At 44.5% G+C, this 13,196-nt stretch overlaps 2 protein-coding genes and 1 pseudogene across 3 annotated transcripts; 2 read left to right on the forward strand and 1 right to left on the reverse strand.

Moving 5' to 3' along the window:
• The first annotated feature begins 325 nt into the window (after positions 1–325).
• Positions 326–3,808, forward strand: LOC119304260 (pentatricopeptide repeat-containing protein At1g03100, mitochondrial-like). Its single transcript, XM_037581436.1, has 2 exons — positions 326–602; positions 719–3,808. Exon 2 carries the CDS (start codon positions 730–732, stop codon positions 3,049–3,051), a length of 2,322 nt encoding a protein of 773 aa, XP_037437333.1. The 5' UTR covers positions 326–602; positions 719–729; the 3' UTR covers positions 3,052–3,808.
• A 134-nt stretch (positions 3,809–3,942) lies between these two features.
• Positions 3,943–9,998, forward strand: LOC119304259 (annotated as a pseudogene).
• Positions 9,999–10,098: 100 nt separating this feature from the next.
• Positions 10,099–12,112, reverse strand: LOC119304261. Of its 2 annotated transcripts, none has more exons than XM_037581437.1 (3): positions 11,133–12,111; positions 10,793–10,987; positions 10,099–10,500 (listed from the first exon to the last, which is right to left on the reverse strand). In XM_037581437.1, the coding sequence occupies exons 1-3, from the start codon at positions 12,054–12,056 to the stop codon at positions 10,381–10,383; spliced, it is 1,239 nt and encodes a 412-aa protein (XP_037437334.1). In that variant the 5' UTR covers positions 12,057–12,111; the 3' UTR covers positions 10,099–10,380. The 2 variants fall into 2 exon arrangements, with proteins under 2 accessions (XP_037437334.1, XP_037437335.1); XM_037581438.1 differs by having other exon boundaries at positions 10,377–10,620; positions 11,133–12,112.
• Between the last annotated feature and the right edge of the window lie 1,084 nt (positions 12,113–13,196).

Consider the following 13,196-nt stretch of genomic DNA (forward strand, 5'->3'; position numbering starts at 1 on the left):
ACCGCCGTCGCCCGTCGAGCCCAAGCCGGAGCCGGAGCCGACGTGGAAGCGCTCTCTGCCTCCACCCACTTGGCCGGAGGAGGCCTACACGTGGACCGGCCAATACCGTGAGTGAGTGAGCGCGCCTCCTGTCCACGACACTAGAGGAGGAGACGGTCCATCTTGAGCGCTGGAGTTGGAGTTGCTCTTAGGGGGAAGGGAGGAATTGGGCGGACGTGGTACTGTCAACCGTGCCAGGTCAACGTACAGAACCTGGGCTGGTTACGTGGACTTGTTTCGCCCCAAGGCCCAACAAATCCAACAAGGCCTGCCGCTCCCGCCGCCGCCGGCGCTCTCCTACCCGGAGCTCGCCCCCCTTCCCCGCCGCCGCCACTCCCACCCGCTGCGGTGCTCCCCCTCCCGCCACACGCCGCCGCGCCTCCATTGCCGCCGTCGCCCGTCGCCCGCCCCCATCTCTGTCGCGACTGCTCTCTCGGCTCGGCAGGCGCCGAGGATGGAGAGCGGAGGAAGCAGAGGCCAGGGATGCCGCCGGGGAGGGGATTATTAGGCGGCGCTCAGCTGCGGCCTGTGTCGGCTTCCACTCTTCGTGTAGCCAAACCGAGGTACATCCCCAATCTTGGGAGCTGATTTCCCCCAATACAATCTTCAGTGTTACCGCCGCCGTTTGCTGAATCTGTAGTACAAGACCGCGTTGATTTGATTTATCCATCCATGGCAGGCAACACGCAGATGCTCCGCCTTGCAAGAATCTGTACTGCAAGGCCGCGTTCAGGCCGTGCCGTATTTGCGCTCCTCGCCTGTCCGCCACCCTGTATTGCCTCTCACAGCTTGGACCACAAGTATCATGATGCTATCAAGTGCACCGGTGACAAAGATACCGGATTCTCGAACCGGAAATCGCATGCCGTTACTCGTGGCGCTTGCTTCTCCACCGCTACCGAAACGGTTCTCGTCCAAGCCCGGGACTCGTCTCTGCTAGCATCGGAGATAGAAACTGGGACCGACCAGCAGAGGTTCGATGATGCGTGGAGGGCCTACGAGAAGCACCTTCACATGGACGGGCTCCCGAGAAAGTCTGTTCTGAGCAAGCTCATCACTGGCTTCGCGGCGACCTGTGACACTCACAGGCTTAACCAGTCATACAATGTGGTTGATCGCGCATTTCAAGAGAGGCATGAACTGCTGGAGAAGGAGGCCCTGATTTACCTGTCCCTTATTCTTGCACGGTGCACTCTTCCTTATCTTGCTGTAAATGTTGTGAGGAAGCTGGTGAAGATTGAAGCATACCCACCCGTTGCAGCATGGTCTGCAATTATAGCACACATGTGTCAGACTGCAACCGGCTCATTTCTTGCTGCCGACATGGTAATGGAGATCGGATACCTTTTCCAGAACAATAGAGTTGATCCGCGGAAGAAGAGCAACCGTCCACTGCTAGCAATGAAGCCCAATTCATTTACCTTCAGCATTGTTCTGACTGCATCCCTCCTGTTTGGTACTACTAAAAAGGCGGAGCAGCTTCTCGAATTAATGCCCAGGATAGGGGTGAAACCTGAAGCCAGCTTGTTGGTTGTCATGGCTCGCATATATGAAAAGAATGGACACAAAGATGAGATTCAGAAGTTGAAGAGGCATGTAGATGAGGCCTGTGGTCTCAGTGAATCAGAGTTCAGGCAGTACTATGATTGCCTGCTCTCCTGCCATTTGAAATTCGGGGATTTGGATTCTGCTGTGGATATGGTACTGGATATGCTTAAAAAGGGTAACAACGCAAAGCGGTCACTAGAAGCAGCTAAAGCAGTTCTTGAAGCAGTCGAATCTAACAAATTGTATCTTCCTTATGAGAAAACGGGCCCCGAAAATTCAGGTTCCCCAGATAAACCTCTGTCTACTGATCGCCAAATGCAAAATTACTCTTCATTCTTCAAAGATAAGAGCTTTGCAAGGTTTGAATTAGAGGCGAGAGAATTACACAAGCTATTATCAGATAAGCTGCAGGAACAGGTTGGACTGGTAAAATCTGAACATGGTGTCCTCCATCCAACTGAAACAATGTATGCCAAACTAGTCAAAGCTTTCTTGGAAGCAGATAAGATCAGTGCATTGGCATCGTTTCTTGTGAAGGCAAGCAAAGAGGATTCACCTGTGTCTGTTGAGAGCTCCTTTGTTGTACAAGTGATAAATGCATGCATTTCTCTTGGGTTATTAGAGCAAGCACATGACCTTCTTGACGAGATGAGATTTTCTGGAGTTAGAGTTGGTTCTTCCATTTATTCGTCACTCCTAAAAGCTTACTGCAAAGAGGAGAATCATGAAGATGATATAACTGCACTTTTGAAGGATGCTCAACAGGCAGGAATCCAGCTTGATTCAAGCTGCTACGAAGATTTGATACAATCCAGGGCACATCACAATAACACCACAGGCGCTCTCCATCTTTTTAAAGAGATGAAGAGCTCAAACATTCAAAAATCTGTTAACAGGGAGTTTGAGATGCTAGTACAAAGCTGTGATAGCAATGAAGCTGCTTTGACGGCTAAGCTAGTGGAAGAAGTCAAAAGTGGCCATACAGTTAATCATGCCCTTCATGACTGGAACAATGTTATACATTTTTTCTGTAAGAAGAGATTAATGCACGATGCTCACAAAGCACTGAGCAAGATGCGTGTTTTAGGCCACACGCCAAATGCACAAACTTTCCATTGTTTAGTAACTGCTTATGCTGCTGTTGGTGGCAAGTATGTGGAGGTGACAGATTTGTGGGGCGAAATGAAAGTTCTGGCCAACTCCAACTCGATGAAATTTGATCAGGAACTGTTGGACTCTCTGTTGTATTGCTTTGTGAGAGGTGGTTTCTTCCTTCGAGCAATGGAAGTTATAGAATTGATGGAAAAGTGCGAGATGTTTATAGATAAATACAAGTACAAGTCCCTGTGGCTTAAATATCATAGAACATTGTACAAAGGTAAGGCTCCTAAGGTGCAAACAGAAGCTCAACTGATAAGGAGAGAAGCAGCAATACATTTCAAGAGATGGATTGGGTTGACATGAAAGTGAGATTTTGGAAGCAGTGAAGCACGTGTGGCATAGTGTTTTTGGGACTAGCATGGTTGGAAACCAATGTATGGATGCCTTTATCTTTGATCCTTCCCCAGTTCCCTCCCCATCTCATTATCAGGCTAGACTTTCCCATGAAGATAGACCTGCTCTGAGGATGATGATTCTGGTTTGTAGCTGTGCCAGCTGCCGTAATACAGGAATAAATCGCTTGCCAGATCATGCTTCCTCCAGATCAGAAACCCCGGTGGCCAATGTCGTCCAGTTTTGGTATGTTGTTTTTGAGTTGAAGTTCTGCAATAGCCATTTGTTCTAGTGGACCTAGCCATACGTGTATGTACAATCTGAGACAAGATGTACATGAACATAGAACAGCAGCGGAAAATCTGTATGCAATGCTGTCCAGTGTTCAAGTTGAAACAGGTCGTTGGATGGAAGGATGATGTGAGCGTGCAATGATATAACAAGAAAATATACATGGTTTACTTGGTATTACTTGAATAATATTGATAAGCCTTGACCTATTTGGAACTGCATTGATGCTTCTATGGAAAAAAGATGTCAGCAACGGATTTGTCTTGTTTTGTAAGTTAACATGGTCTGTGCACTAGTGTTAAGGTTTCAGTTAAGATATTTTTTCCTCCGTGGGAAAAGGATATTTTGTTACCAGTGATATAACCAAATTTGCTACAATTTGTGCTTATGTAATAGGCAAATTTACCTTTTCTGGCTATGGATCTAGATAATACTACTTGTCTTTTTTGTTCGTAATTATTCTATGATACTAACAGTTGTTGATAATACTACTTGTCTTTTTTGTATGCAAATTTTGTGACCAAATATATCTAGTCATCTTTTTCAAATAGTACTGTTCATATGATGCGACTGAACCAAATATCTCAGACTGTATATGTAGGTATACCTCCGTCCAGAAATAACTGTCGCTTAAACGGATGTATCTAGACGTATTTCAGTGCTAGATACATCCGTTGAGCGACAGTTATTTCTGGGCGGAGGGAGTATAATTTGGTTTGATTGAGATCGTGTTTTGAACCATGCATTGTATCTAAGAATATTGACAAACTATGTTCTTCTGTCAGCTTATGTACTTGTTTGCGTCTCATTGATGATGATTGTAACCCTACTTTGATTTAACAGATCTCACCCTTTCTTCGTAAGGAAAAAACCTAGCTCACTTATTGTAGCAAATATTTCGTACCCGTCAGTAAGTCACTAACCATCATGTGTCTCGCCTGCCTTTAGTTCTGACTAATGTGTAGGGCATGTACAAATCATATGAGTCAGTCTTTTGATTAACTGTATACAAGCAATCACGACATCTGAACAAAACCAGCTTTCTTAATCATGCCTGATCATTGCTGGTTTATTAGTTGATGGCCTGTTTTTGTCCTCATTTGCATATTAAATTGCATCAATTAATGTATTCCCAGGATTTTTTTAATTGTGCAACTTGCCTATTATTTCTCAGAGACAAATCTCAAGCTGACACATGCACCAGGTTTCACATTTGCTGATTGAATCTTGACGAGGTAAACAGATCAGAGTCTTACCTGCTTGCTGGTTCTGTGCATCATCATCCATCACGGCCAGTAAGCAAGCTGCAGGCTTGCTTATTAATGAATGGTTGCATCAGAGCCAATGCCATCCTATAGTAAAAATAATACTACAGAACAGACTTTTTGGACTGTGCTATCTAGTGGACATAGTTTATGCAAGCTCCCCTCACTGTTAGTGTGATATAAGAAAATGGTTCTTCTTATCTTTCGCGGGGAAGAAGCCGATGCTTCAGTAGGAAAATACTCTTCAGTTTTCAACCATTTCACTGCGTCCATTCAGTTCTCAACATTCTGCTCATTTCTGCATCCATTCTCTTGATATCTAGTAAGCATATCCTTTAATCAATAGAGTAGACATTTCATCCTTCTTATCTTAACCTTTCTGAACTCATACCTTACTTTCACCTGCTGATCGCGCAGACTCGTTTCATGATTGGTGAGCCTGTTCTTATTTTTGTTGGACTGCTTAGCAAAGATATCCTGTTGGGAGGGAACAATTCATTCGAACACATCCTGTTCTGCTGCAGCAGTCTAATCAATTTAACTTATTCAGGTATTTTCTCTAGTTCAGATAGCTCTATTTAGTGTTACTTTTTGTTGTATTCATTGAAGCAGTTTTCTTTCAAGGGAAGCATACTTCACCTTCTCTTTTTCCCCTTCTATATGTGTTGCAGTGCGGCTTCCTTTGGTTATTTGCTGACAATCCTCTGCTATCTCTTCTATATGTCAGTCTAGTCAACCAATTACCTTCCATCTTCCTTGGGTTCGGCCATCGAGATCTTAAGTAGTCATGGGTTGATCGAGATCTTAAAGTGGTGATTGGTTGACCACTGGAGCAATCTGCTTCCGTGTTTATCGGCTGGTGTTACCAACTATTTATTTCTTGCTTTAAGGTTGGTTTCAAAGGTAATATTTGTACTGTATTCCAGATCTTCCATCTTTCTTTCCATGGTATTACTACAATGAAATGAAATGTGTTATCGTGACTCCTATGCTACCGTGAGAAAAAATCATTGTTGAGGAAATCGCTAACTGGTAGCTGCTCGGTTGGCTGGCGAGTAGGGGATTAATAGGCTAATTGGCAAGTTAATTAGCCATTTAATCAATTAATTGGATGATTTATCAGTTTATTGCCTACTCGGTGACCCTACGAGTAAGGATTAATCGCAAGTTAACTGGTTAATGAACAGGTAAAAAAATTAATTAGAGTTATTTGTCTTTAAGATGGATAACCAGATAAAGATTGAACTGCTAGAAATCTCATGATGATTGAACTAATTGAATATTACTTGAGGTTTAGTAAAACATACGGAAGGAATCATAGTAACTTATGGACTAAAAGAAATGATATAGAACAGAAGGACACAATGCTAAGTCAAGGGTTGATACTTCAATAGTAAAAGCTAAAATAGCAAAAGCGGGTACACGCTACTGTTGAATTTATCAAACATGGATGCAGATTTTTTTTTCCTTGCACCTTTCCTGTGGAGTTGAGTATATTGATTTATGATCAAATTACTCTGTCTATTTGCATTATGCATGCATTAATAACGTTCCTACTTACGCTACTATACTATACAGTACAAAAGCCTAAGTGATTGGCTGGTCCCATTGTTCAGAACTTGTACTGACATGCATGCTGTGCAAAGCGCACTAGAGCCATTATTGAAGTTCCGTAGCTCCAGCCTCCTGTAGACTATTTTATTCAGGATTTAAACAGCAAACCAATGTCATTGTCTCTGACTTTCAGTTACAAGGATATGAATTTAGTTAACTTTCTTTTTGAGGAATGAATTTAGTGAACATTGTCTACCTTTTGAACCGTATTAACACATGTTGTGTATTTGTTGCCAGCCTGCAAATTTGCCAACACTTCCAGAGAAATTCATTTGTAAATTGGTGGATTAAACTCATCAAGTTTGTCTGATGGCAGCCATACTGGGATCTCTTGTTGGATCATGTGCCAAAAGATTGCAAGAAATAATTACAGAAGAGGCGGTTCTTATTCTAGGGGTAAATAAAGGTCTTAGAGACCTGCAGCGAACAATGACTCAAATACAATGCTTTCTCAATGATGCTGAAGAAAGGAGGACAGAAGAATCAACAGTCAACAATTGGCTTGGTGAGCTGAAAGATGCTATGTATTATGCTGATGACATTATCGACTTGGTGAGATTTGAAGGAGGCAAGTTACTAGCTGAACATAATTCTTCATCAACGAAGGTAACCAAATGTGGTGGAATTTCATTTTTCACATGCATTCCCAATTGTAAGAAACGTCATGATGTTGCCATAAAAATCAGAGATTTCAATGGAGAACCTGAGAAGATTTCAGAGTTGGGGGCAAGATTTTTAAAGCTCCAGAGTATGCACTATGCAGCATAAAGCGGAAGCTCCACTGGTGAAGCAGATGAGAACTTGCCACCTTGTGGAGCCTAATCTTGTGGGAAAGGAAACTTTACATGCTTGCACAAGGTTGGTTGAACTGGTGCTTCCACAAAAGAAAAAGAAGGCGTACAAGGTTGGTATTACTGGAACAGGAGGGGTTGGGAAGACAACTCTGGCTCAGAAAATATATAATGACCAAAAAAATAAAAGGAGCATTTAGCAACCGAGCATGGATCTGTGTTTCTCAGGAGTACTCTGAAGTCGCTCTATTGAAAGAAGTTGTTCGAAATTTTGGTGTACATCAAGAGCAAGGTGAAAGTGTGGGAGAGCTCAGCAGCAAGCTTGCAGAGGCCATTCGAGGAAAAAGTTTCTTTCTTGTGCTAGATGATGTTTGGCAGCCTCAGGTGTGGACCAATCTGCTGAGAGTTCCATTACATGCTGCTGCAACCGGAGTAATTCTAGTAACCACTCGACATGATACAGTTGCACATGTAATTGGGGTGGAGGATGTGCATCGAGTTGAGTTGATGGCATTAGATGTAGGATGGGAACTGCTCTGGAAGAGTATGAACATTAATCAAGAAAATGATGTGCAAAACCTTTGGCATATAGGCTTGGAAATTGTGTGTAAATGTGGCGGACTTCCCCTTGCAATCAAAGTTACTGCTAGTGTTCTAGCAACTAAAGAGAGAACTCAGAATGAGTGGAGAAAGATTATGGAGAGAAGTGCATGGTCTATGTGCAATCTTCCAATCGAGCTCAGAGGTGCTCTGTATTTGAGTTACGATGATCTGCCACGGCATTTGAAGCAATGCTTCCCCTATTTGACCTTATATCCAGAAGATCAGTACATGTACCGTGATGATCTTATCAGGCTTTGGATTGCTGAAGGCTTTGTTGAGGAGCATAAAGAACAACTTCTGGAAGATACAGCTGAAGAATATTACTATGAGTTGATGTATAGGAATCTACTGCAACTAGACCCTTTGCGTTTTGACCGTAGCATGTGCAAAATGCATGATCTCTTGAGGCAACTTGCTCAACACTTTTCAAGAGACGAAAATTATTGTGGTGACCCACAATCATTACAGGTTACAACTCTGTCCAAGCTACGGCGTGTTTCAGTTGTCACTGACAAAGATTCTTTAATGCTCCCCAATGTGGACAAAGAGAAGATTAGAGCAAGGACACTGTTAATTCATTCTACTAAGAAATTGAGTGTTGAAAATACAATTTTCAAGAGGCTACCATGCATCAGAGTTTTAGATCTGACTGGTTCATCTATAAAAAGCATTCCAGATTGTGTTGGTGGTTTGATCCATCTACGACTTCTTGATCTAGATGAGACAGCCATATCTTGTCTTCCAGAGTCAATCGGTTCTTTGACAAACCTTCAGATACTGAACTTGCAAAGGTGCAAAGCTCTGCACAGCCTTCCTTCTTCGATCACACAATTGTGCAATTTAAGGCGCCTTGGTCTAGGTGGTACACCGATAAATCAGGTGCCAAAAGGGATAGGTAAACTAGAATTCCTCAATGATCTGGAAGGATTTCCTATTGGTGGTACAAGTGATGACGCTAATACACAAGATGGATGGAAGTTGGAAGAGTTAGGGCATCTTTGGCAGCTAAGGCAGCTTCACATGATCAAATTGGAAAGAGCAGCTCCTAGTACGGCAAATTCTTCATTGTTAGGAGGCAAAAAGTATCTCAAATTTTTGAATCTTTGGTGCAGTCAACGTAAAGAAGAACCAAATTCAGATGATATCAGCAATATTGAGAAGATTTTTGAGCAGCTAGTCCCTCCACTCAACTTGGAAAAGCTTATTATTGTTAAATTCTTTGGTCGAAGGTATCCCACCTGGCTTGGTACCATTATCCATTTGTCTTCAACAACATGTTTGAACCTTATCGACTGCAAATACTGTGCGCATCTTCCAGCAATTTGGCAGCTAGCCAGCCTGAGATATCTGAAAATTGTTGGAGCAACCGCAATTACCAAGATCGGACCCGAATTTGTTGGATGCGGGGAGGCTAATCCCATAGAATCCATGGAGGCAGTTGCCTTCCCCAAGCTTGAATACCTCGTCATCAAAGATATGCCCAACTGGAGCGAGTGGTCCTTTATTGAAGAAGAAGAAGAAGCAATGGCAGCAGCTACGGAAGGGGGAGTGACTGCGACGTCTCCCCCGATGCAGCTGTTGCCATGCCTGAAGAGGTTGGAGCTTCTTGGCTGCCCCAAGCTGAGAGCTCTCCCACGACAGCTTGGACCGGAGGTCACCAACCTGAAAGAGCTTTTTATTATTGGCGCAAGCTTCTTGAAGGCAGTGGAGGACCTCCCTTTCGTGGAGAGTGTCTTGATCTCAGGATGTCAAGTCCTGGAGAGGGTCTCGAACCTTCCTCGACTGAGGGAGCTACGTATAAATGATTTCCCAGAATTGTGGCATGTTGACGGGCTGGCAAGCTTGCAGCAGCTGTGGTTGACAGAGAATACGCTGGAGATCTCTTCTTTACTATGGGTGCCAGGGCTGCAACAACAGTGCCGTCAGCTTCACGGCCATGGGGAAGACCCGTTGGATGTCTACCAATGGCTTCAGTAGATTAGATGCCCAATTTGTGGTGGCATCTCAAGGCACAGACAGTTTGGATTATTAGATGCTCTGCTTCGACTCGGTAATGTGCGTGCTCTGTTTTATCGTGCCATTTGTGTTCTCAAGTGATGGTAGATGTCTTGAGCTTCCAAGAATACGGTGTGTGTTCAAGTGTAAGCTGGTGGTAGCCAGTTTCTGTGTGCAAGCGACATTCAGTTTTTCTCTTGTCTGTTTTGTCCCGAATTTTGAAGCTGGAGATGTATGGGTTTATCTCTAGAGTTGAATTTTCAAATGGCGGTGTTGGTATGATGTAACTGAACCAAATATCTCAGATTGTATCTGAATGCATGGGTCACCTTCGTATATAATTTTGTTTGATTGAGACCGTGCATAATATTGGTGCATCTGGGAAAATTGACAAGCTATGCCTACAACATTGCTTGCTACTGTAATTTATTCTTGAATCATGTGGAAAGCCGGCTCACTGTTCATAACTCATGTAATATTCAGTGTCGGAGAACCAGTTTTACAAATAACTGTTCCTTGTTGTAAATAAACCAAAGATCTCAGGACACAATTTCCTGAGCAAGAAGATGAGAACCGTTTCATATGGGAATGTCACAAACCTTTTCATAGTACATGAAATTCAGACAACAACCATGTGATCAACTCGTCGCACTCAGTTGACGAACTGGACACCATGAACAATTCCACACTGCATTATTAGCAAAATAACATGAAGCAACCAAGCAAAATCCTGAAACCAGCTAGCTAGTGGAGTCGGTCGACACGGGATAGAACGATCTCTTCGATGAGCCCCTGAACTGGTAAACATGACAATGAAGATCATCATGTCGGCGCACCACTATGGCAGCTGCATATTGACCCTGCACGCGAAGGAGGTAAAGCAACACCAATTTCAGTCAGCACCTCGGTATGGAAATGTAATGTCATTGTATCCACAGAGATGTCTGTCCACAGCAATTTTCTGGGCATGCTTCATTATCCTAAAAATAACAACATGAAAATTACTAGAATTAATGTGTGTATATATACTAGTACATCATAAGTAGAGAGATGCTTCATAGTTGGCAAGTTTTTTGTTGAGAGAGCAAGTACTATATATATACAAGCACATGGATAAATATACAAGCACATGGATAAATTAACTACTCCTACCTCTGATCTCATCAGGATGACCTTAAGGCTTTCTGTATTAGTGCGGATCCGTTCGATGTCAAATATATGCAATGCAAATGCTCCAAAAACATGCCCCAACGTTTGGACGTGTAGCTCCAGCACAGAGAAAAGGGTAACCATATGTCTCTCTATCTCCGTCGTAAGGCTGAGCCCCTCTGAAAATCTATATGAAGTCTACAAGAAACAATTTGGCGGTTATATCAGCTACTCCCTCTGTAAAGAAAATAAGAGCGTCTAGATCACAACGCTCTTATATTTCTTTACAGGGGGGGTACGTAGTAGCTTATAGTTGGCGAATCTGAGAAATTGAGCGACATACATGGGCGGCCGCGAACAGCGACAGGACATGGACGTGAGGATGAACCTGTCCATTGGTCTCTGCCGTCTGTAATCTCACAGACAAGAGGCCCCAAGGGCCAAGGCCGACAGACACACCAAGCCCGGTGGACACGGTGGAATACCTGCAGCGCCATGAGACCTTCTCCAGCACTGGTGCCGAAACGGACACCGACACAATGATGTTGTTGCTGCTGGCAAAGGACATGGCCAATCGCTTGAGCGCAGGTGCGTGGATGTGGATGCGGTGCAGGAAGGGGACCCTGTTCTCCACATCCAGCTCCTGCAGCGACGAGGATTTGATGATGATGTTTGTGTGTTGACAGACAAGAAGATCATCCCTGAGCCTCAACACGCGCAGCCGCGGACAGCGGCGCAGCAGGTTGGTGAGGACGGCGCGGCAGCTCGTGAGGGAGAGCCTCTCCAGCGCCGGGAACCCCTGCCAGCTGCATGGCTGGTCGGCGAAGGCGAGATCCAGCCCTTGCAGCTCCACCGAGGTGGCGCGTGGGAAGCGGGGCACGACCACTTTGACGTACTTGAACGGCGTGTTTTCCCAGACGGCGAGGCGGAACTCCACCGGCGAGAGCTCCGCGGCGGCGTCCAGCAGCTTGGGGACGCGCTCTCTCAACTCCGATTCGGAGAGGGACGCCTCCGGAACGGAGATGTCGAGGAGCGTCACGCTCGCGCCGGGGCCGCCCTCGGCTTTGATCGAAGCGAGCGCCGCTTGGACGGAGCCGAGCGCGACGCCGCGGAAGACGTGGATGGGGAGGCGGGTCCAGAGACCGCGCCACGAGCGGGAGAGGCCGCCGGTGCGCGCGGCGGCGCGGGGGCAGCGGAGGCGGACGAGGATCTCGACAAGCATATCATCCGGGAGGGCGGTGATGAGGTCGGGTGCTCCCACATCCATCTCCTTGGAAAATCAATCCCCACATCGTACACTTACGCTTTGTGAGCTTTAAAACCGTGTCTTCGGATCAAGCCATGTAGCTTTCAGGTAGGCGGGAAGTAAATGCACCAGCTACAAATATCCAGCATGTCAGAAACTTAATCACCAAGGATCCGTGATTCTTTTTTTATTAAACACGACTACAACCCACTCATACACTCACCCCGATGAGTGCCTCTGAGATACCAAACTACATACGTCCTTGTAGTTGAAGGGAATTTCTCCTACCGTTGAACAAATATTGCCGAAAAGCCTACTATAAATTCAGAAAATACAAATACCAGAACCAAGTAATCTTGATGGGCTGGGGATGTCACGATCCTTCTATATAACTATTTAACCACAAATTGAGTGGCATAAAGAACCATGACTTAGTAGTGAAGGTATAGAAAGAGATAAGTCTGTACGAAAAGCTCCTTTGAAGCACAACGCTCACTGGTTATATGCATCTGGCTCAACAAACAGCATTTAAGACGCATAGTATAGCAAACATTTCTTTGGGCACAATCCACACATCATACTGTCCAAGTGTCACAACAACGTTGTTCTCCTATCGACGCCAAGTCCTTCTGAGTGCCCAAATGAATTTGGACTCCTCTACTGGTCACTCACAAGGCGAGTGAATAGCATAAAACTACCACTTTTCGTGTTAGGGTTTAAAAAAACTATCAAATTTTTGTTTGTCGCTGATAACTACCAGAATCAGCGTCGACTGTTTCAAAAAACCTAAGTGACCAGGGTGTTCTATAATTGATCGCAATTCTGACACATCGGGCCCGCGTGTAAGAGCTCTGATTGTTTGAATGTTAACTACCGTGGTATAAAAGCAATCGGGTCCCTGTATTTTTTGAAAGAAAGCAACCGGGTCCCTGCAGTGGTCATCCTGCAACTAATCCAATTTGGCAGGGACAAAAAGTATCTCAAATATCTGAATCTTAGGTGCAGTCAACGTAAAGAAGAACCAAATTCAGATGATATCAGCAATATTGAGAAGATTTTTGAGCAGCTAATCCCTCCACTCAACTTGGAAAAGCTTATTATTGTTAAATTCTTTGGTCGAGGGTATCCCACCTGGCTTGGTACCAGTATCCATTTGTCTTG

Source organism: Triticum dicoccoides, chromosome 5A (assembly GCF_002162155.2).
Source record: "Triticum dicoccoides isolate Atlit2015 ecotype Zavitan chromosome 5A, WEW_v2.0, whole genome shotgun sequence".
Taxonomy (NCBI): domain Eukaryota; kingdom Viridiplantae; phylum Streptophyta; class Magnoliopsida; order Poales; family Poaceae; genus Triticum; species Triticum dicoccoides.